Source organism: Mangifera indica, chromosome 8 (assembly GCF_011075055.1).
Source record: "Mangifera indica cultivar Alphonso chromosome 8, CATAS_Mindica_2.1, whole genome shotgun sequence".
Taxonomy (NCBI): Eukaryota; Viridiplantae; Streptophyta; class Magnoliopsida; order Sapindales; family Anacardiaceae; genus Mangifera; species Mangifera indica.
In genome coordinates this window covers 2,828,102-2,848,533 of record NC_058144.1, presented here as the reverse complement: position 1 = coordinate 2,848,533, position 20,432 = coordinate 2,828,102, and the positions used below count along the sequence as shown (strand labels likewise).

Sequence of the window (20,432 nt, the reverse complement as noted above, 5' to 3'; positions counted from 1 at the left end):
TAATAAAGAGAAAATATTTTCCAAGTATAATATATGCATAAATGAGAAACATTTTCTCTATCAGCTTAATGACAGCAATGGCAAGTCCAATAAAATAAAGCCATGTCAAGGGTTCATCACTAAAACAGTGGTCATCCATGTATTCTAAAAACTAAGTACAAAAGAGGGTGTGGATAGACACCTAAGAAATCAAAATATAGATAATTCCATCATTCCAACCCTCCAGATGCACAAAAAATTAACAACTCTCATCATCATCATCATCATCATCATCATTTCCAGGGAGCGGTAGCTAGTTTTTCAAAGTCATGCTGGACACTTTTAACTAGTTCTCTCATATCATCAACATGAGATAGCAGCCTAGATATCTCCACATCCTGCATCTCCTTTTTTAATTTTGTAGACTCCAATTTTTCCTGCAACTCACTGATCTTTTTTTTGGTCTCCTCTAATTCTTTATCTAACATCGTATTGTCACTAGCAAGCTCAACTATCTTCTCATCAATATCTTTTATTTCGTTAAGATTTTGTTCTTGCGCAATCTTAACTGACAGCAATGCATTCAAACGACCTCGTAGCACTGTAACGTCAAATCCATGCTTCTCTAAATCCAAAAGACTTTCCAAAGTGCTATCAAATATTCTTCTAGAATCATTAAATTTCAACAAGGAGATCTTCTCAAACAAACTGGCAAAAGTTACCATAAAACCAATAGCCGATCCTTCTCGATACTCCTCCTTGGTTTCACCTAAAGGACGAAAATGTGGATTTTGGGACACTATTTGGAAAACTTCCATGGATTCAATTGTATTCCAAATAGGCGACTTCTTCACAAAAGGCAACACTTTGTTTCGGACTGTTGTCATTCCCTGTTTGTTATTAATAGCAGAAGATTCAGTTACTATATCAATCTGCCTTTCTCTAGCGTCATTCAATCCACTGGCAGTTCTACTGGAGGATAATCCTGGACAGAAAACAAATCTTGTCAAGCAAATTACCACAAACAGGAGAGAATTACCATATTTCCAGTAGCTTACTTAATTCTTCAACACTTGAAGAGTGCATCCCTCCAATCCAAGTTGATAGAGGTTGATCATCATCAACCAAGTCGTTGGATACAACAGGAATGGCCATATCAACTTCTTTTGTTGCAGAATCAATCTCTGAAACTTGAGCCATTCTTTCTCCAGGGATATCTCGAGAAACTACAAAATATAACCACTTAAGCTCCAGGGAATTTAGGTCAGATATCTATGAAGTATGATAAGAACAAAAAACAGCTGCTTTAACTGAAACAGAGGATGCCAAAAATGGGAAGAAGAAGCGGAACAAAAAATGTGTTAGACCACCTAATTAAACATACTAATCTGCACTATTTAAAAAAATCAAAAAATATGCATTTCTGTGGCAGCAACTTATCCTTTTGAAGGATTGGGAAACTGCATTGTAACTGTTCTTTACTAGTACAAGCAAACGCATAGGATGAGTTCCATTCCCAGACCCCTTAACATCTGATAGATGAACAGGAGTTCCTAGGACTAAAAAAATTTTTAAAAGGACTGCCCATTTGCTGGGTGATCTCATGAAGTCAAGGATCTCAACGCTTGATTCAATTGCTGAGCTGACACAGGAATAGAAATGAAAACCAGATTCAAAGATACCAATTCCTGATTGGCTCCTAAGAGACTTTAAGAATTCTACTTTTGGCGTCTACGCAATGATAGACAAAAGAATTTTCTTTTAACCACAAAATAGGCCAGAAGCATTTAAGTGCTTCCACCATGCAAAACTAGCATCCATTATTTCTAAAAACACCGCTAGAGGTATGGTTTCACTTCAAATTCCTCTTCTGTTTGATGGAAACTCCCTCAGTTCATTCACAAGTTCCTCTTTGTTGACATAACTCGGGTATCACTAGGTAATCAAGAGGCTCTTCTATAACTAATATGTTTCAGCATTAACAAACCAAGAAGCTGACAGAATTTTTTTATCACAAGTCTTCGTACCTGCAGATTCCACCCTCCTAATTGTATGCAATTCAGTTTCATTAGTTGTATGATCTTCTGCTCCAATTTCGCCAGTAGCAACTCCAGCCCTTTTGTGATCCCTACCTGCAGAGCATGATGCAAAGTGGAGTCTTAAAAAAATAGAATAAGAGCATCCAACCTTCCGATAACCGTTGCTTAAACTTATCATATACCATCATCCTCTGGAGCCCTGGAGCTTATGACTACAAATTTACGTGGTCTTCCTCTTTTTCTTCTTTGGCTGCTTCCTCCAACTCTTGGCTGCTTATATCTCACATTAAAAATAAATGAACGATGTGAAAAACAGAAAACCATCAAATTCATAACAATTTTGTCAAGGAACAAACAGGATTAGGGCAAAAAACTGCAAAAGGCCTTTCATTTCATATTAATAGTATGTCCAGATGAAGACCCAAGCTAAATGCACTTGTCAAAACTGAAAAATAATCAGGAATTTGCACTGTTAACATCTAATTTAATAGTTTTTGAATTACAATCTTATATGATTGTTAGAACAGCAAATAACCGTGGAAATCGATACCTGGAAGACAATTTTATAGTTAAAAAGACAAAGAAAAGTTATGAACAAATGCGTTCTTAAGATAAATGATTTCCATCAAATTTCCAATACTTTTTTTTTAAAACAAGTTTTAGTCATAAAATTGTTTTTACCACGAGGCTGCAAAATACATATTTATTGAACTGAAATACTTAACTGTTTATAATAATATTGCAAGGTCACAACAACCTCAAGATTGTTACAAAATTATATCACCAATGATCATTACAAGAAAGCTTCCACCCATTACTTGTGGAGGAAGAAGAAAAACTGCAGTGTTATGGAATAGGAGAAGTGCTTTTCATTTTGTATAGTTCTTTGAACCTTTGAGTTTCGCGACAACTTGTCCTTTTTTGCGTGGACAACTACTCCAGTCTTAGTCTACTTTTTATCACGATAGAGTATCTTTCTTTCCAAGCAGAAAAACCAAAAGGCTATCACATGTCGTGTTGATTAAATGAATATTCTAAAGCTATACAACTTTCTAGTCTTCCCTCCTTTTTTTTCCCCTCAAGATGCTTCCAAGTCTTTTTTTTATGCTTTTTCAAATTTCAACAAACTATGTTGGAGGTTTTCTACTCTTAGATTGTGGTTGTTGACAAGAAAGGGGAGAAAATGCTCAGTATATTTCTTACCACGCTGTTGCCTCCTTCTGAATCGATTAAATTTTTCTTCTGGTCCCTCATTAGCTTCAGTGATCCATTCTTAGAAATCAGACCAGGATTTCTAGCTGGCGTGCCCCTTACACCCTCATTAGCTTTTAACCCTAAGATGACAGGCATTTCAACTTCTTTCTTTTTACCATAATTTTCATTCAGTTCTTCAGCAGTAGCCACAACACTACGGGTCTGCTCAACTGAAATTGTTAAAAAGCCCCAAGTTAGTTGCAGAAAGACAAGAAATTAATGAAATATAAATTACTGAACATGTATACCAGTTGCTGTAGCTGGTGGTAATTTAACTTGTATTGTCAGTCTTCCCTTCCTTTTTACATGATCCATTGTTTGGAAGTCTGCTCCAAATTTCTGTTGCATGGTCTTCTGTAGGAGAAACAAAAAATATTATGAAAAAGTTGAACAGCAAAATATCATGACCATACAGACATTGAGCTGTGGCTCAAACAAAAGCCTAATTGACCAGCTAGTTATCATCACCTAATCATGGTAATATTGACAGAAATATCTGAAAACATTCTTTCATACTAATATAATACAAACGGCTGAAAAACATCTCTTTGCTCAGGAAAAACTCCACTGTAATCATCAACCATAATAGCACCAATAAAATCAGTCACCATAATATTAGGGTAGGGAGGGATAATTTTCTTAAAATGTTTCAAGTAAGATTACGCAGGCAGATCCCCAATCCTTGCACAGGATATGGTTAAATTAGAGACCATCATTGAGTAATAAAGATAAAATAACCTTAATCGGTTGCATCGATGGGAGATTTAAGTCTACAACCTGCACTCTAAATGCAAGCAACTAATGGACCCAATCATGAAATGTCCAACTCAGGCTGGTGTAATTGTTATGTCAATGTTTACAAGTATCCCTTTATCAAACTTTGGACATCTAGCACTGCGTGAAGTTTGAGGTACAAGATGTGCAAAAATATAGGTTTCAGCAGAGAAATCTAACTCACAGTTCTCTTTCCGAGATAAGGACTCTCAATCTTAGAAGGAGGCTGATCAGCAATCCCAGGTTTCCTCAGGCGCCTAGTTCCTTTGCTTTCTGCCTTCTCAGAGACCAAATCAGACTGTGCTTCCTCAGTTTCATTCGACATCTTCTTTATATGAGATGAGGTCTCTGAAACATTTCTTTCAGTCAACTTTTTGTTAGGATGTGATCGCATGATAGTACTGTTAAAGTTAGACAGCTTTATCTGCTTCTTGCTTGGAGGAAAGGAATCAGAAGTAGCATCCTCATGGCAGGGAGTTGACAGCTCCATCTGATTATTTCTGATGTTGGTAAGATTAGGTGATTTATCTTCACTGTTATCCTTTCCAGAGCCTGAACCTTCAAATTTCAGACCTACATCAGGGTTGTTGGCACCCGTGACAGCACGCTCCACCTGTTCTTGATTATCAGAAGCTAACAAGATTTCCTGAACCAAAAGCATATCATAACCTACCAAAAGAATCTAAATTTCCTGAACCAAAAACATATTATAACCTACTAATAAATGAATAGACTAATACAAGGCCTTTAGACAGATATAACATTAACCCAAGCACACCATTAATATTTCTAAATTATATGCATCTTCCCAGGGTCAGTTACATGAAACAGAGACCCCTTCTCAAAAATATTGTGACTTTCAGAGCAAAATAAATTATACAAAGGACTACAAAGAACAACCCAACCTCCCCTTGCAATTCACATAAAATTTGTGCCAAAATACATTGCAAAAATAATGGCCATTATTGATCCCTTTAAAAACGGTATGATTTGGTACTACAGGGAAGAACATGAGCTCCTTTAGAACAAGTGAAAAACCATTTCATTACAGTAAATATAAAACATAAACAGCAGATACGATAATATTTGTAAATTTTCCTAACTCAAACAAGATGGTAGCCTGACATATGCAGGTAAATCAGTACCCTTCAGAACAAATGATAGATAAACCCCAAAAAGGAAAAAGAAATAGTCAAGCACAGATTCAAAACCGACAACTCCAACAAATTGTTATTTATTTAATTAATTTCTTTTCAGAAGAAATTAAGAGACTAACAGCTATAACAAACAGAAATAATCACTAAGAACTACAGATCTTGAGCCCCATCCCACAATACTCTCCTACAAAGAAGAGAAGATTAAGAAAAAAAATGATACCTTGGATTTACTAATCCAGTTGCCATTAGTCCACTCCAAATGAGGCCTTAACTCTGAATGAATAAACTCTTTAGGCTCATTTCCAGGCTTAAAAAGAACACAGTACCTTCCCCCGTGAAGAATTTTGGTAATTATTCCAGCCCGCCAACCAAAACCATATGATGTATCAACTTTTTCCAGCAATTCATAGTTTCTGTCCACATAGCAAGGAAAGGTAGGTCGGATATGCTTGGAATCCAGAGTAACTTTTACGGTTCCAGCATCATCACCATTCCTTTGTTTTTCATACTTGACAAAGAAACTGCCATCCGCATTTTCTTTAATGATGATTGCAGGGAGCCAAACATCACATAAGTTTTCTACTCTGTCAAGATTAACTTCTACTGCTGTCCCCGGGCTAAAAATGGATCCTGTTGATTGCTTTAAGAAATAAAATTAAAAACATGTCATTAATAGGGAGAAAAGTCACTGAGTAACATTTATCATTCAGAAGTTCAAAATGAAAATACAGCTTTTTAGGTTTGAGTAGAACGTATAACAACAATCATTAATACCTTACCATCAATTGAAGAAACAGAATCTTAAAGGAAAAAGATAGCAAGATTACTGTTGGTTCATGCAACTACCAAGTGTGATTCAGGAAAATACTAAAATTCATACTCTGAAGTACATTTCAGAAGATTCCCTTCAGTTTCGTAAATAACTTAATGGTACGGACTCATCAATAAGAACAGGCATGTAAATATGACAAATATCAGACCATGCATAAGCAGAATCGAAGAATTAACCAGGTAACATAAGTAAATCGAGGTAATTATTTGAAACAGTACGTCCAGGCCAGCATCTCATAACAATGGATGGTTTTTAACCATAATTCCAATCTTAACAATCACACCATACACAGCAAGATGTTCCTTTGATAGCAATTAACATGCGATGCTTCCATCCAATGCCTATACAAGGTTGACATCTAATAGTATAAGACAGATCAAAGATGCTTGAATAAAAATGTACAAAAGAATACAATTTTTTGAAGCCCACTAACACTCGAGAGAAAATCATGCCAGTTTTTTTTCGCATAAAAGCACGCATGGAATAATGTTTAAACCAATGAGACCCCATGTAATAAAACCCATCTAGAAACTACATTAGGTCAAAATTACAAGTTCAACAACTTATTTCTTCCAAAAGCTCATTCTTTTTCAGCACTATTAAAAATATTGTAACAGTGCTTGACGTACCTGCCTTTCGGATCGGACCCATTTCCCAAAAACCCACTCACAATGAAATCTCAAATCTTCCTCTTCAAAATCAAGAACATCAGGTGGGTTATCAAAACAAACCCTGAGTTTCCCGTTATCAAGAACCTTCCTTACGGTACCAGTCCACCATCCATCCCGGTAATATGCATCAACGACGTCGTTTAACTCAAAGTGCTCCTTCTCAGTATTTTCTTGAGGAGGCAAGGGCCTTATATAAGCGGGGTCAACGTACTCCGTTAAAGGACTTGAGCCATCATCAGAAAGCAAGTACTTGTACTCAACAAGTGCCCTCTTGCGTTTCTTGATAGCAGATTTTGGTGGGAACTCAACAAGGGTAGCTCGGTACCAAGCGCCTCTGAAACCCTCCTCGTCGCTGGTGACTTCAATTTCGGTGCCCTTGCTGAAGATGGCCGAGTACTCGGACTCCAAAGTTACCATTTTCGCTCCCTCTGGGCAGAAAACTATAGGTTAGGGTTTTTTTTGCTTTTGTTTTACGGGCAAAAGCCGGTAAAGTTTTGCACAGATTTAAATGAAAATATTTTCTTTTTCTTTTCTACCCTTTTTTTTCTGTTTATGTTATGGGTTTTGGCGGGATTGATTGGATCCTTTCACTCTGAGCAGTTGAGTGGATGGGGACTGGACAGGTCTGGCCGTCCTCTTTTGGGAAAAGGACAATTTCCTGCCCAAGCTTTGTTGAAATGGGACAGACAAATACTTATCCAAAATTTCCTACACACTCCTATGTTTTATCGATAATTATTTTTTATTAAGATTAAACGATAAATTTATTATTTTATTAATAATATTAAAATAATTAAATTTTTATCTTATTTTTTTCTCTTTAATTTATAAAACTAAATTTTTTCTTTAAATTAAGTTTTAAAAAATTCTATTTTTCTTTTGAAATCCAACCACTTTCTCTGACAACTATTAATAAATGACAAAATAGTCTTTCTCCAGAGATCATCCTCTAAACAATGATCATTGTTCAAGTATGATAACTATCATCTAGATTTAAACTATACTCACAGTTTAGATCTCTGGACAACAGAGCACCATCAATTTTAGACAATAGAGAGTCGTCCATTTTAAATTATAATAGTAGTCCAAAGAATGGATTATGCTCGTTGTTTAACCTTCAGCCATATCAATCATTGGTGCCCAAGGGGAGGATGAAGAAAAAATTAGGGATTTAGGGGAAAGTCACTTTTTAAAATTCAAATATAAGAGTTAAATGTTAATTTTTAAAATCTAAGGAGAAAATAAAATAAAATAATATATTTTTTAATATTATTGTTAAATAACAGTTTTATCCTTGTATTTGACAAAAAATTTAACGATAGTTTAAGAGTGGGTAAGTGTTTAAGTTTTTTATCAGTCATGAATATATTTTTGAGATTGAGTTAAAATTTGGATGGAAAATGGTCCTTTGCCCTCTTCTTGTTTCTCCAACTAGAAACATTTATTTATTTAAGGCCAAATTACTATTGCTCAGTTAAGGTTACGTGGGATGATAAATTTTTACTTATTTTTATCTAAGGTTTAGTTTATTATCAAGTTTTCATTAGCTAAAATTTGAAAATTTAAATATCTATCAGTCAATTATTAAAATTAAAAAAAGTCGATTAGTTGTAAGAGTATAATTATTATTTAATCAATAATATTTAAAAAATAAATTTTTATCATCCATTTATGCAGTGAATTAGTTTGGTCTCTTGACAATAACTATTTTTATCATAATTATAAAATCGTTATTAATAATTAATTTAAATATTTCACCAAGAAAGTTGAATAATAGATGAAAATTTAAAATTTTAAAACTTTTCTACAAGCCTTGGTTGGAAAATAACTTTTGGCCCTTCTTAAAATTTTTTATTCCACAACCCCACGACCAGAAACTGTGTGTTTGTTACCCTCTGCAAACGTACCCCCACTAGTTTAAAAAATCTTCGGCAATGGTGTCCCTATCCCTAACAGCGGCTACCGGAACATGTAAGACTTCTCTGGTATCGTCGGTAATTCCAATTTCAACTAATCTCCATCAGTTTCCAGGATTCATATCAGTCTTTAGAACAAGGTTGCAGTACAGAAGAGCCATAAGAGCTTGTGCATCGACTCCAAGCACACCTGCTGCTTCATCACCAGGACTTTACTCCTCCAGCAAATTCGATCTCACACCTCAAAACGTTGACTTGGTTCTTGAAGATGTTCGCCCATACTTGCTCGCTGATGGTGGAAACGTTGACGTTGTGTCTGTTGACGACGGTGTCATTTCTCTCAAACTCCAAGGTCCGTTCACCCTCTTGTACTCATTTTGTTAAATTGTGTTTTTATTGGATATGATGAATTCATGCAGCAGGTCTGGTTGTTAAATTCATCTAAACTTTCGAAAAAATTAGTATTAAATCACAATTTATTGTTTAATTGGCTTAACCTAGGTTTCTTGGTCCGCGACGTCTGCAGAAGTTATGACTATCCTTATGTTTTAACTAGTATTGAATGAAACGTGTTTGTAGATTTGGTGAATTGAGAGCCGGTGAAACTGAAACCATCCCTGTAAAATGGATGGTTCTATAATCGAAGATTTTATTTAAAAGAACCTTCTTTCATTTTTATATTTCTTTATGGAAAAAATCAGGAAAATTAAAATATAAAACCTTGCATCTTATGGGCTAATTTCAGGACAACATGACAAATATGCAAAGGTTGAAATTTATATATGTTCTACTCCTTGAACTGGCTGTGTGATTGGAAAAGGAGCAACCACTCATTCTTAAGATCAAAAAGTCCGGATGAGATGTTCGAAGAGTATGCACATTTTCTCCTAGGTTAATCACGCACATGTTGATATACATATATCCTCTATTGTTAATGAGGGCTGGTACCATGGCGACAGAGTTCAATGAGTATGTGAGGGATAACCTTGAGTGATAGAATCAACTTAATCAGTGTTATTTTTCAATGGGATTAAACTTTGCTTGTATGTCATGTATTTAACAATGAAAAGAATTTATTTAAGTTTTCACCTGTGCATGAGAGCGGAAGAAAGGATGTTGACAGATGCAATATTTTTCTTAAGAAAATGAATTTTCTGTGTCATCATAATTGAGATTAAGTTGATGAACAGGAGCATGTGGAAGCTGTCCTAGCTCAACAACAACCATGAAGATGGGGATTGAAAGAGTTTTGAAGGAGAAATTTGGAGATGCTGTCAAGGATATCCGCCAAGTTTATGATGAAGAAGCAAGAGAGACAACTGTTGAGGTGAGTTTTCTACTGAAATGGCTGATAAATGACAAACAATAGTGCTAGAGGACTACAATTTCTTGTTGTGAGCAATCACCATTTCAGATGCTGTGTGACTACAGGCAATAAATGGCCATCTTGATATATTGCGACCAGCCATCAAGAATTATGGTGGCAGTGTGGATGTCTTATCTGTGGAGGCTGGACATTGCACAGTAAAGTATGTGGGTCCTGAGTCCATTGGATCAGGAATCAGAGCAGCGATCAAGGAGAAGTTCCCAGATATTGAGGATGTAATCTTAACTGGCTAGGTTGCTTAGTATCACAAGCTTAAAGAAGAACCTGCTCTACTTGGTCATATATGGTTATAATCATTTAAGCTTTGACCATTTGACACCTCATATGTGAGATATATTTCATACTTCTTGTATTTAGGATGTAACAGTGCTCTGGTTGACACTGCACTATACCTAAAGAAGTTTTGATGAATAATTAATCCAATATTTCTTCAACCATCTTGCAATCAAAGCTCATGAGAGTTTGGAAACAATGCAAGAAGAGGCATAACTTGATCAATTAAGTGTAGGTTCAATATGGTAGCATTGTTCTCTGTGATGGAGCCATCAATGAACTCGGGGAGATCATAACCCAATAACAGAAAATGAAAATGAGCTCGCCATGATGGATCCTTTGTAGGAGAATGTTTAACTGAAAGTTCAGCAATGACATTAATGGTACAGAGGTTTTGAGCAGGTGAAGATGCAATGACGACACCATGAGTGTTCTGTTGTACGGCCATGTCTTGGAAAAAAACTAAAACGTAAGATCTGAAAATACTGCTAACAAAATATGGTTTATATCAGGAAGCACTATTCTCTCTAACATTTCACCAGCTTGGTCCATCGCAATCGAAATGCTGAGTGTTACTACATGTTAAATCTTAAAGCGCCTAGAATTGGACTTATATTACTTCTTACATTATAGACCTAACAAAGATTTTGCGATTTAAAACTTACTACATACAACTGGCTGGTACATTTTGTGAACCTGAGGCAAGAACCTGGCTTATCCTCCTCTGCTATTTAACTTAAAGCGTAAAGAACTCAGTAGCAAAATATAAGCCGTTGTGTCCTAAAAAATTATAGATCTGAAGCCTTCATTTTTCTGGGCCTTTTATGCGCAGGCGAAGATGGAGCCTCTGATTGCCTTCCAGGTCCCTTAAGAATCACGTATTAAAGAAAGACTATATTAAAATCCAATAAAACATCTAAAGCTGGGGGGCAAGTTATAGTAAAAAAGCATAGCATGATAGTTCGCATATAACAGACATGTACCTTGCGTTTTTGGTTCTTGCCAACCCTTTCTCCTGAAATCCCAATAGAACTTTGAATTTAATAGTCCCACACAACTGACTTCATTTAAGAATAAATTGAAGGGAAGACCAAGATGTTCACATCAATTAAAATATTACCTCCAAAACTTCCAGAGTCTGGAAAAAATGTTCGATCTTGATCCCCACCACGCTGGGAACGCTGTCCAAAGTCTCAGAATTACTTGAAGAATTTGATACTAGGACTAGTTCACCAGAATGCTAATAGAACCCCAAGCCTAGATAATAAGCAGAGATTACAAGACGGTTAATCAATTCACTAACCTTAGGCGTGCCAGGTGTATCAATGTATGAACCATCACGGTAAGATGAACCTTCTGCCTCCTTGTATTGCAACTTAATCAAGCACAAAAAATAAACATGTCAAGATTTAAATGAAAAAAAGACACCTTTTATTTATTCTTCTTTCCCAGTAAATTTTGAACTACATTAATTTGCATCCGAGAACCGTGCTCTTATGCAACAAAAACCAATATGTATAAATTTTGATAAAAGATTGGCTCTGAGCAAATGAAACCCAAAAGGAGCTAATAATTTTGAGCATTGCCATATTTAGAGTGAAATCTCAAATGTGATACAATGCTGAGCTCACATCATTATAACAAATTGGCAACATCTGCAATATGGGTCACTAAAACTGCATCTAAAATTCTGATTACCGGACACAACACTCAACAAACTTAGCAAGCAACCAGGAATAATCTCTATTGCAATAATCTTCATTATAAAATGTCATGTTAAGAACCGTTCAACTCCCTGAAGTACAAGAGGAGAAAAGGAATAATTCGAAAGAAACAACAAAACATGATAAAGTATTAGAGAAACATAAGCTTTAGCATCTACAAAAAACTTATGAAGAAAATATAAGCTTTCGGATATAAAAAGGATGCGCTATCATTTCATTTCCAGAACTGTATAAAATTAGAACCAGGAAGAATAGATAAAATATTTCAATCGGTTTGCATTAAACCATATAAAACAGTCACATTTGCCAACCTATCAAACTTCAAAAATGATAAGGAAAAAACAAGGTGGGTCAATCTAGAAAAGCATTCTTGTTAGTCATTACCTGCTTCTGAAGATTTAGTAGAGTCAATATTTCTTTTCTTAATTCAAGATGCTCCGCACAAACAGCTTTAGTTGGCATTTTAGGTTTCAAATTAACCTGTAAATCATACATCATGAGCTTAATAATCACTCAGTGACAACATTCACACAATACACTGTCAAATAAGCCCAGCATACTTGGAAAATTAGTCAACATCAAATTCCAAGAAATATTGCTAGAAGCCAAGGATCAAATACATTAACTAGAAATGGTTACATGGATACTTGAAGTTCTGATTTCTCATAAAAAAATAAAATAAAATAGAATCCATAACAAATGCACAACCACAGTGAAAAAAACCATAAAAGATCAGCTATCAAGTCCAAAATCTGCTTAATGAGAATATAGCATGATGCATACCCCAAAAATGAAATCCCCAAGATGTGGTAAAGTAGAGGTTATGTATGGGCTATTTAAAAAAATGCATTGACAAAAGACTAGTCCTAATTTTTATGATAATCTGATTGAAATCATAATGTCAAAATATGATTACCCAAATTTAGTAGGAGATAAACAGTTAAAAAGCGATAGCATTTGTGAATCTTCATAATTCATACTTCCCAAAGGAGAAAAGTAACTAAAAAGATAAATAAATAAATAGAGCACAATGATAACTATAAAAACCTTACTGTCCACTTACCATAGAAATAACATCACTGAACAAAAAACCACATAATACAAAAAGAGTATCTTAACCATAAACAGTTCAGGAAGCAGAAACAAACCCCAAGTTCTTGTAAGGTCTGCTCAACTCGCTTGATAGTCCGAAGTCCAGCAGATGAGCTTGCAGCTTGTACCATCTGCTCCAGTGCATAAGTCCTCAAATAAACCTTAAGCTGCAATTTTTTTAAAATCAGTTGAATTTTCGTTAATACTTGGATATTTCAAATAAACATTATACAAACATTAGGGACAGTGGTTCCAAGCAACTACTCAAAGTGGAGGAGATTGTACTCAAAATTTCCTTAAAAAATGAAAGAATAAAAAAATACAAAAAAAAACAAATTACTTTAATTAGTGCATACAAAAAGATGAACCATATCTTTCAAAAGCAGATGAAAATAGGGAAAGAGTAGAAACTAACTTGGAACCAGTTATTAAACATACCATGAGCAGAGAAGCCAGAGTAGAGGCACTGTCAGCCATTATGGAGGTTGAAGGTGCAACCACTGCTGCAGGAAGCTGAACATTTAATGAAGGGGGTACAGTATCACCAAGAACAACTTGGTCTGTAGTTTCTGCACCAGCATGAGATGTAACAGGCAACTCAGGCTCTTCGGCAGCCTGAAGAGGCAGAAAAACTAGTAACTAACCAATATAAAGCAAAGCGACACATACTCACAAGTTCACAAGCAGTGAGAAGATTCTTTTACTTCATTTTGAATTCAAAGCAAAAGTATTATTGCCATTTCTTACAAGTAAGAAATTACAAATGATTCCAACTTTTGCTTCCTGTGATAAAAATACAAATCTCCCTAGTAGCTGTAATGTACAAGAGCATTGATTATAAGAAATAAGCATAACCACGTCTAATGCAACACACCTGTGCAGGCATGCGTGACTCAGCTATTCTTTTTGCTTCAGCCAAAACCTGAGGAAAGATATTGCTTATATCTTATTAACCAGAACAATTCACATTAGTGCTGAAATGTTAACATTACACAGTAGCTAATAAGAGCCCCAAGCAAAATAAGACCTCGGCATCTTTACGCTCTTGTTGTTTTGTTTGTGATAGGACCATTGACAATGCGCGCTTCCGTTCTTTCTCTTGTGAAATATTATACGGCTCCTACACAAACAGAAAGGTCAAAAACTACAACCAAATAAAAAAACATGGTATAGCACACTTCAAATCCAAATACCAGATACAACCGACCAAATATAACCAAAAAAAAAAAGAAAGCTGAAATCGTTCAGTATAACAGTCATCTAGAAGCACCACTTATAAAGCTATCATACCTTAACAAGAGGATGACCTGAAACATCTGCTGGAGATGGAGCCCTAGCAATCATTATAGCTCGAGATACTACAAAAGAAGAATTGTCATAACCATCAAGAACAATCAAATAGTTCCTTGAATCAATTCATGCACTGCTCCTTGTAAACAGAACAATAAGTGAAATCAAATCAAACTATAAACAATTAAAAATATAAATAAAGCGATTTAAACAGTAAAAAACTAATATTAGTCAGAAAAGCAGAAAGAACTACCACTATAATAACGATCCTTTAGTTCTTCCACAGACCGAGATGATGGGAATCTGTCAGCTATAATAATGAAGCGGAGATCAAACTTTTCACACAAGTCAAACAATTGATCTGTCTCCTCTTTGGTCCATGTCTAACCCAACCCATATAACCAAAGAAGAAAAGGTTAAGTAAATAGCACTGAAGAGATATGCATGAAACAAAAACATGAGGTATAATTCCCCTTCAATATTTTAAACCTGAGTTGATACCTACAGGATCTGTTAAATACTTCTCATACTCCTCATTTGTGTATTTGACAACATCAACAGACTGCATCATAACAAAAAACTAACAGATTCAACCATCGAAATAAAATTAAAGAAAGAAACTAATGCAAAAAAGGTTTCCGACAGTAAGAGAGAGATGGTAGCAAACTTGTATACCTTGTTATACTTAGCAAAAGAGTAGTCACCTGTTGGTGGAACACCATTCACAACTCTGACCTACAGAGAGTACAAAACAATAAGAAATCTTTCAGAATTTAGAGACGCTGTAAGTCATACTAAGAATTATCGGACGGCTTGTTTATAACAAAACTTTCAGAATTTAAAGAACACACCCAATGGTAAAGCTGCAAGTCATCTTTACGGGCAGAATTTGTGAAAGGAAGCCACTGCCAAGTAATCTGAAGCAAAAGATGAACTCGTTATTAGAAAAAAAAAATACATCACCATAATTTCTAGGTTAAACAATTTCAAACCATCAAATAAAATCATCCAATAATTTAAAATTGCTGAATTATTCAAACAAGTAGTCACTCTAAGTAAAAGTAAACACTACTTCAAAAAAATTGCCAAGTTAAAAGTAAAACAGATAACACAAACCACTCTGAAACCCAACCTTCTCGTCTGATGGTGGTCGTTTTTTCAACTGAGACACATCAATGGATGGCATAAGTGGCGCCAAACCTCCAGTAAGCGCATAAACCTACGATACACACAAAATTAGAAAATAAAAAAGCACCACAAACAAAAATGTCTCGACATTTTACCCGTATATTTATGTGTTTTAGTTACCTCGCGTGAGATGCCATCGGGTTTCCGTTGAGGTTCCTTCTGGGGCCGAGATTTCTTGTCTTGTGTTAATGTTAACTGAGTTTTGGGTAGTCCGAGGATGTCTTTCGCGTCCATGTCAATTCCCCCAAAATTTAGGGTTTTATCTGTACAGAGTGTCTCATAGAAATTGAAATTTTTGATTAAATTCGTTGAAGTTTGGATGCCAATCAGGGTTTTGGTAGATATCTCAGTTCAGTGATTGAGGAAGACAAGATGCTGGGAATAGCAAGATTTCCCAATCAAATTTTTTCATAAGATGTAAAAATAAAAAAAATGGAACTACTATTTGAAAGTTAATCCATCAATCATCTCCATTAAAGTCTTGTACTGTAAAAGGAACAGTACAATAAGGGCTTCAGTGAGTCCACTTATATGCTGGGCTGGCTTAATGATTTCGGGTCCACAACACAAGGATAGGCCGTTAGACAGCCATTTCAGGTCTTTGCCCCAGGAAGGAAGCATAATTTCTTTAGTGTAACAACTTTGAATTTTAAGGGCGTTCGGTTGGAATGTTTTAAAGATTATATTGGTAATCTATTTTTTAGTATTTATATTATTTTATTTATTTTATCAGTAAATATTACAATAATTTTCTATTACCAATGCTGATATGACAAATAATATAGGTGGTAATCTGATTATCACATTTACCTTAGATATTAAAAAATTACTAAGATAATTTTGATTTTATTATAATTATATTATTACTTAATAATTTTTTTAGATAAAAATAAATTTATTTTTAATTAATATAACAAATAATATAAAAAATATTTAAAAGTAATTATATTCAAAAGACATTAAAGTAAAATAATTTATTAGTATTGTTTTATTACCTTTAATCAAACACATTAATTATTTATACCATCTATTTTTATCAAAAGTAGTAATCATTTATACTCAATAATCTTTCCAGTAATCTATTTTCAAGGTAATCTCTCTATTTTGATAATAAAATATTACCCAAACCAAATGCTTTTTTAAGGTCAAGGTGTTTGTTTCTCCGGTTCAAAGGGTTGTAGCCGGGAGGCTCCCAACCCAGAAAAGATCAATCTCTTCAAAGGTTCATTTGTTTATGTTGCTTCCTACTTCTCGCATATGCACATGCATATATCGTAATTATTAAGCCCCAGTATCTGAATTTCTTGTGTATCCGCAGCAGGTCAATAGAAACTCAAGTTACGACGATGATTTTCTCCAGTACAAACATGGCGACAATTATCATCCTCGCCCCATTTTGTCAGCAAGAAATCTTTTTCAATGAAAACCTTTCAAGATTTCTAGTTACCACAGTAAGCTTCTCAATAACAAGAGCTTGTTGAGGGTTGACAATTCAATTGGCGGTATCTTAACTGAGCTTATGACTTATAAATAATATCCCTCACTTCTGCTATCTTTTTCATAAATTTAATGGATGGCTTCAGATTGGAACTATTCAAACTGAGAACCAATAAGATAAAGTGTAAATTTTTTGTATTAATTTTGTTGTTTTATGTTTAAATTCTTATGTAAGATTAAGAGACATTGATGAGTAAGACTTGAGATAGTTGTTATATGAAGCAAACTTGATTTTCATTTCGACCGATTAGCTCTATGTGACACTGTTTTATTTCCCAGCAGAGGAGCTCCGTGCCCCTACTAAGTTCTGATGAACTCTGCTCAGTTGGCAAACGAATTTGATTCCGTCCGCTTATGTTATAACAACAAAGAAGGAGCTGAAGTCCACCATGGCGCCGCCCTTTGCAAGCATATTTTTACTTCTAATCAATTATTGAAGGATATTTTGGACTTCTAAAATCAACTATAAAAAGATACTTCCAATTTTTCATTAACTTTATTATGAAAACTAACAGAATTAATGGATGAAAATTGGATGATAGGTGGAAAAATAAACTTTTAAATTTGAAGGATGCAGAATGTTCTGTCATCAAAGTTCCGGTCATTCTGTCTGAATTGTTTTTTTTTTAGTGAAAATAACAAATATGTCCTGTGGATATACGACGGACCATGGATCCACGGGTTTGGTGCATCCAATGTAGAATCAGTTATGAGCTAGCACAGCTCCTCCCAAACGGGCCGCCTAGACCGACTCCATTTCTGACTTGTTGCTGTGAGGACTGGCGGATTATTAATGGCAAGTTGGCAACTGCACCACTTCGCACTGAATACTTCAATTTTTTAATAACCCTTTTAACTGCTAAACTTAAATCCCATTAAATTAGATTTTCTTGTTCATATGCTTTTGACTATATAGTGGGAGCAGCTCTGCGGGGCTTCATTTATATTTAAAAAAAAGGGTAAAGGACTGTTCCTTAACTAAATTTTAGTTTAACCTCGAAAAAATATTTATAACAGTTTAAAAATTTAAATATACGATTATAAATTAATTTTTATTAAAATTTTTTATTAGAAATAAAAGTAAAATCGCTATTAAAAAATCTAAATATCAAACAATGAGTTAACTTCTATTAAAATTTTCTGTTAGTGATAAAAATAAAATCATTATTTTCTCTTAAACCCTAAAGTCTTAAAAAATTTGAAAAACTGGCTTTTCTCCCCTTAGAATTAAGTTTTAAAAATTTACTATTTGCCCTCTAAGGTTTGAAAATTTTTTTTCAACCAACAAATCTAGCGAGTCATAGGTGGTCAGAACGTCAAGAGGATGACCTCTAAACAACGAAACATTGTTTGTCATGTAGACACTAAAGAAAGATGTTTCGTCGTCTAGATGAAGTGTCATCACCAGATTGACGACGCTTCTAAACAACTAAGTGTTGTTGATCTAGACAATGCTTCGTCGTCCAGAAGCATAGTCAATCTAGTGATGACACTTTGTCTGGACAATGAAAAATCATCTTTCAGTATCTGGATGATTGACGATGCTTCGTTGTCCAGACATTGTCCTCTTGGAGTTTTGACCATCGATGACTTGTCAGATTTATTGGTTGGAAAAAATTTCTAAACCCTAGGGGGTAATGTAAGTTTTCAAAACTTAATTCTAGGGAAAAAAAATTAGCTTTTCAAATTATAGAGGGTAAATGATATAGTTTTTTAGAGTTTTAAGGTTTAATAGTAAAATAACAATTTTATCCTTACCTCTATCAGAAAATTTTAACATAAATTAACCCATAAATGGGTATTTAGATTTTTGAATTGTTGTGGTGTCCTGTTGAGATTGAACTAAAACATGGGTGGCAAAGTGTTTTACCCTAAAATAAAAAAAGGGGAAAACTTGATTAGTATTTGTCATTTCATTTAACAGCGAAGCTAAAGCTCTATGATTTCTGAGCAGTATAAAGCTGGAAAAATGAAACGATTCCATGTGTTGAGTTACTGCAGAATCACTATAAATACATAAAATCAACTCGGTTTGGTTTGAATGTTAATTCTTTACTCAGTCATAGGATCCATTACAGAAGCATCGTCTTCTTTCTCTTTGCCGTTTTACCATTTGTCAGTTTTCAGCATTTTAACGGATTCATCAATATTCATACCTGCTGTTCCCATTTGGATTTGGTCGATGTGGGATGTTAACGTTATTGACTAGATAAACAGACTTAGACGACATAAATTCTGTTGTTAATATTTTACGCACTGTCCAGGAAATTCCTTGTGGCAATTCAAAGGCTGGGTGGGATCGACCTTCATTGCCGACTTAGAGTCGTTGAGTAGGTAAAACAGCAAACCTCCAAGATTAGATAGCATTGAATGACAAAATAATATGTAGAGATGGAGATGGGTAAGTTTATAAATATACAAAAATTATTTCTTTGTCAATGTCAGTACATTTGAAAGAATGTTTTGCATAGTAATTAAATACAGAAAATTATGTTTTCAAGCTGTTGTTTGGTCTTATTTTGTCACTTCAATATTGCTGTTGTTTGCTAGTTTTAATCTTTTATGTCTTTGTTGTTTATAGAAGAATTATGTTTCTTCATACATATATAAACGCAAATGGCAGCACTTTCTTCTCGACATGCTTTACCAGAAGCTAGTTTATTTATTAGTAATCAAGATGAAGGCGGTCAGAATACGAATTACTGTCGTAGCATTTACGAAAAGCTATGTCTTCAAGACGTGTTAATTTATCAATATCCGTCGTCGTTTTCGGTTTCATTTTCTGCCGTCAATTATGGTTTTGTAGATTTGATACGTTCATATTTTGACTAATTAAATTCATCCAGTCTTCCTGTCACAAATCATGATGATTTAGCTCTAAATCCTAGTAATTACTTGATAATAAATGTAATGACTTGTCTAAAACAACTTGCATTGTTATTAATAATTTTGTCATAATGGAATCAACGTGAGGGCAAAAGAACCATCTAACCTAGAGCCAAGTCTAGAACAACCCAAAATAAGGCCAAGGACCTATTCCCACACAAGGTTTACTTTTTTTTTTTTCCAAGTTTCCACCCATTATTTAAAAAAAAAGATTCAAATATTTATTTACCAATTATTAAAATTAATCGAATCTGTTAATTTTTAAATTTTATTCATCTCAGAAGTTTGGAGGCCAATTGAAAGGAGAGAGAGATCATCAAAGAAAGAAAAAACATAAAAAATGAGATATCATCGGAGATGGTGTCACAAAGGACGACTAAAGAATAAAAAATAAACCTTAACAGAAAAATATTATTTTTTAAAACTCGCTCTGAGAGAAAATAATTAATTTTAAGAATTTAAAGATAACATTT

At 34.4% G+C, this 20,432-nt stretch overlaps 3 protein-coding genes across 5 annotated transcripts; 1 reads left to right on the top strand and 2 right to left on the bottom strand.

Annotated features, from left to right (window-relative positions):
* On the bottom strand, positions 1–7,238 carry LOC123223580 (DUF724 domain-containing protein 6-like). 3 transcript variants are annotated; one of them, XM_044646806.1, is made up of 9 exons: positions 6,665–7,238; positions 5,424–5,843; positions 4,231–4,659; positions 3,521–3,626; positions 3,222–3,442; positions 2,201–2,291; positions 2,007–2,111; positions 1,038–1,205; positions 1–964 (listed from the first exon to the last, which is right to left on the bottom strand). In XM_044646806.1, exons 1-9 carry the CDS (start codon positions 7,121–7,123, stop codon positions 273–275), a joined length of 2,691 nt encoding a protein of 896 aa, XP_044502741.1. In that variant the 5' UTR covers positions 7,124–7,238; the 3' UTR covers positions 1–272. The 3 variants fall into 3 exon arrangements, with proteins under 3 accessions (XP_044502741.1, XP_044502739.1, XP_044502740.1); XM_044646804.1 differs by having other exon boundaries at positions 4,231–4,692; positions 6,665–7,235; XM_044646805.1 differs by having other exon boundaries at positions 2,201–2,288; positions 4,231–4,692; positions 6,665–7,234.
* A 1,323-nt stretch (positions 7,239–8,561) lies between these two features.
* LOC123223682 (nifU-like protein 1, chloroplastic) lies at positions 8,562–10,443 on the top strand. The gene is made up of 3 exons (XM_044646992.1): positions 8,562–8,974; positions 9,813–9,949; positions 10,054–10,443. Exons 1-3 carry the CDS (start codon positions 8,641–8,643, stop codon positions 10,240–10,242), a joined length of 660 nt encoding a protein of 219 aa, XP_044502927.1. The 5' UTR covers positions 8,562–8,640; the 3' UTR covers positions 10,243–10,443.
* A 322-nt stretch (positions 10,444–10,765) lies between these two features.
* LOC123223681 (SWR1-complex protein 4-like) lies at positions 10,766–16,011 on the bottom strand. The gene is made up of 16 exons (XM_044646991.1): positions 15,697–16,011; positions 15,521–15,607; positions 15,240–15,305; positions 15,064–15,123; positions 14,894–14,950; positions 14,642–14,771; positions 14,389–14,456; positions 14,126–14,218; positions 13,973–14,020; positions 13,537–13,713; positions 13,155–13,265; positions 12,391–12,486; positions 11,586–11,657; positions 11,403–11,463; positions 11,266–11,297; positions 10,766–11,148 (listed from the first exon to the last, which is right to left on the bottom strand). Exons 1-16 carry the CDS (start codon positions 15,808–15,810, stop codon positions 11,071–11,073), a joined length of 1,350 nt encoding a protein of 449 aa, XP_044502926.1. The 5' UTR covers positions 15,811–16,011; the 3' UTR covers positions 10,766–11,070.
* Positions 16,012–20,432: the final 4,421 nt, after the last annotated feature.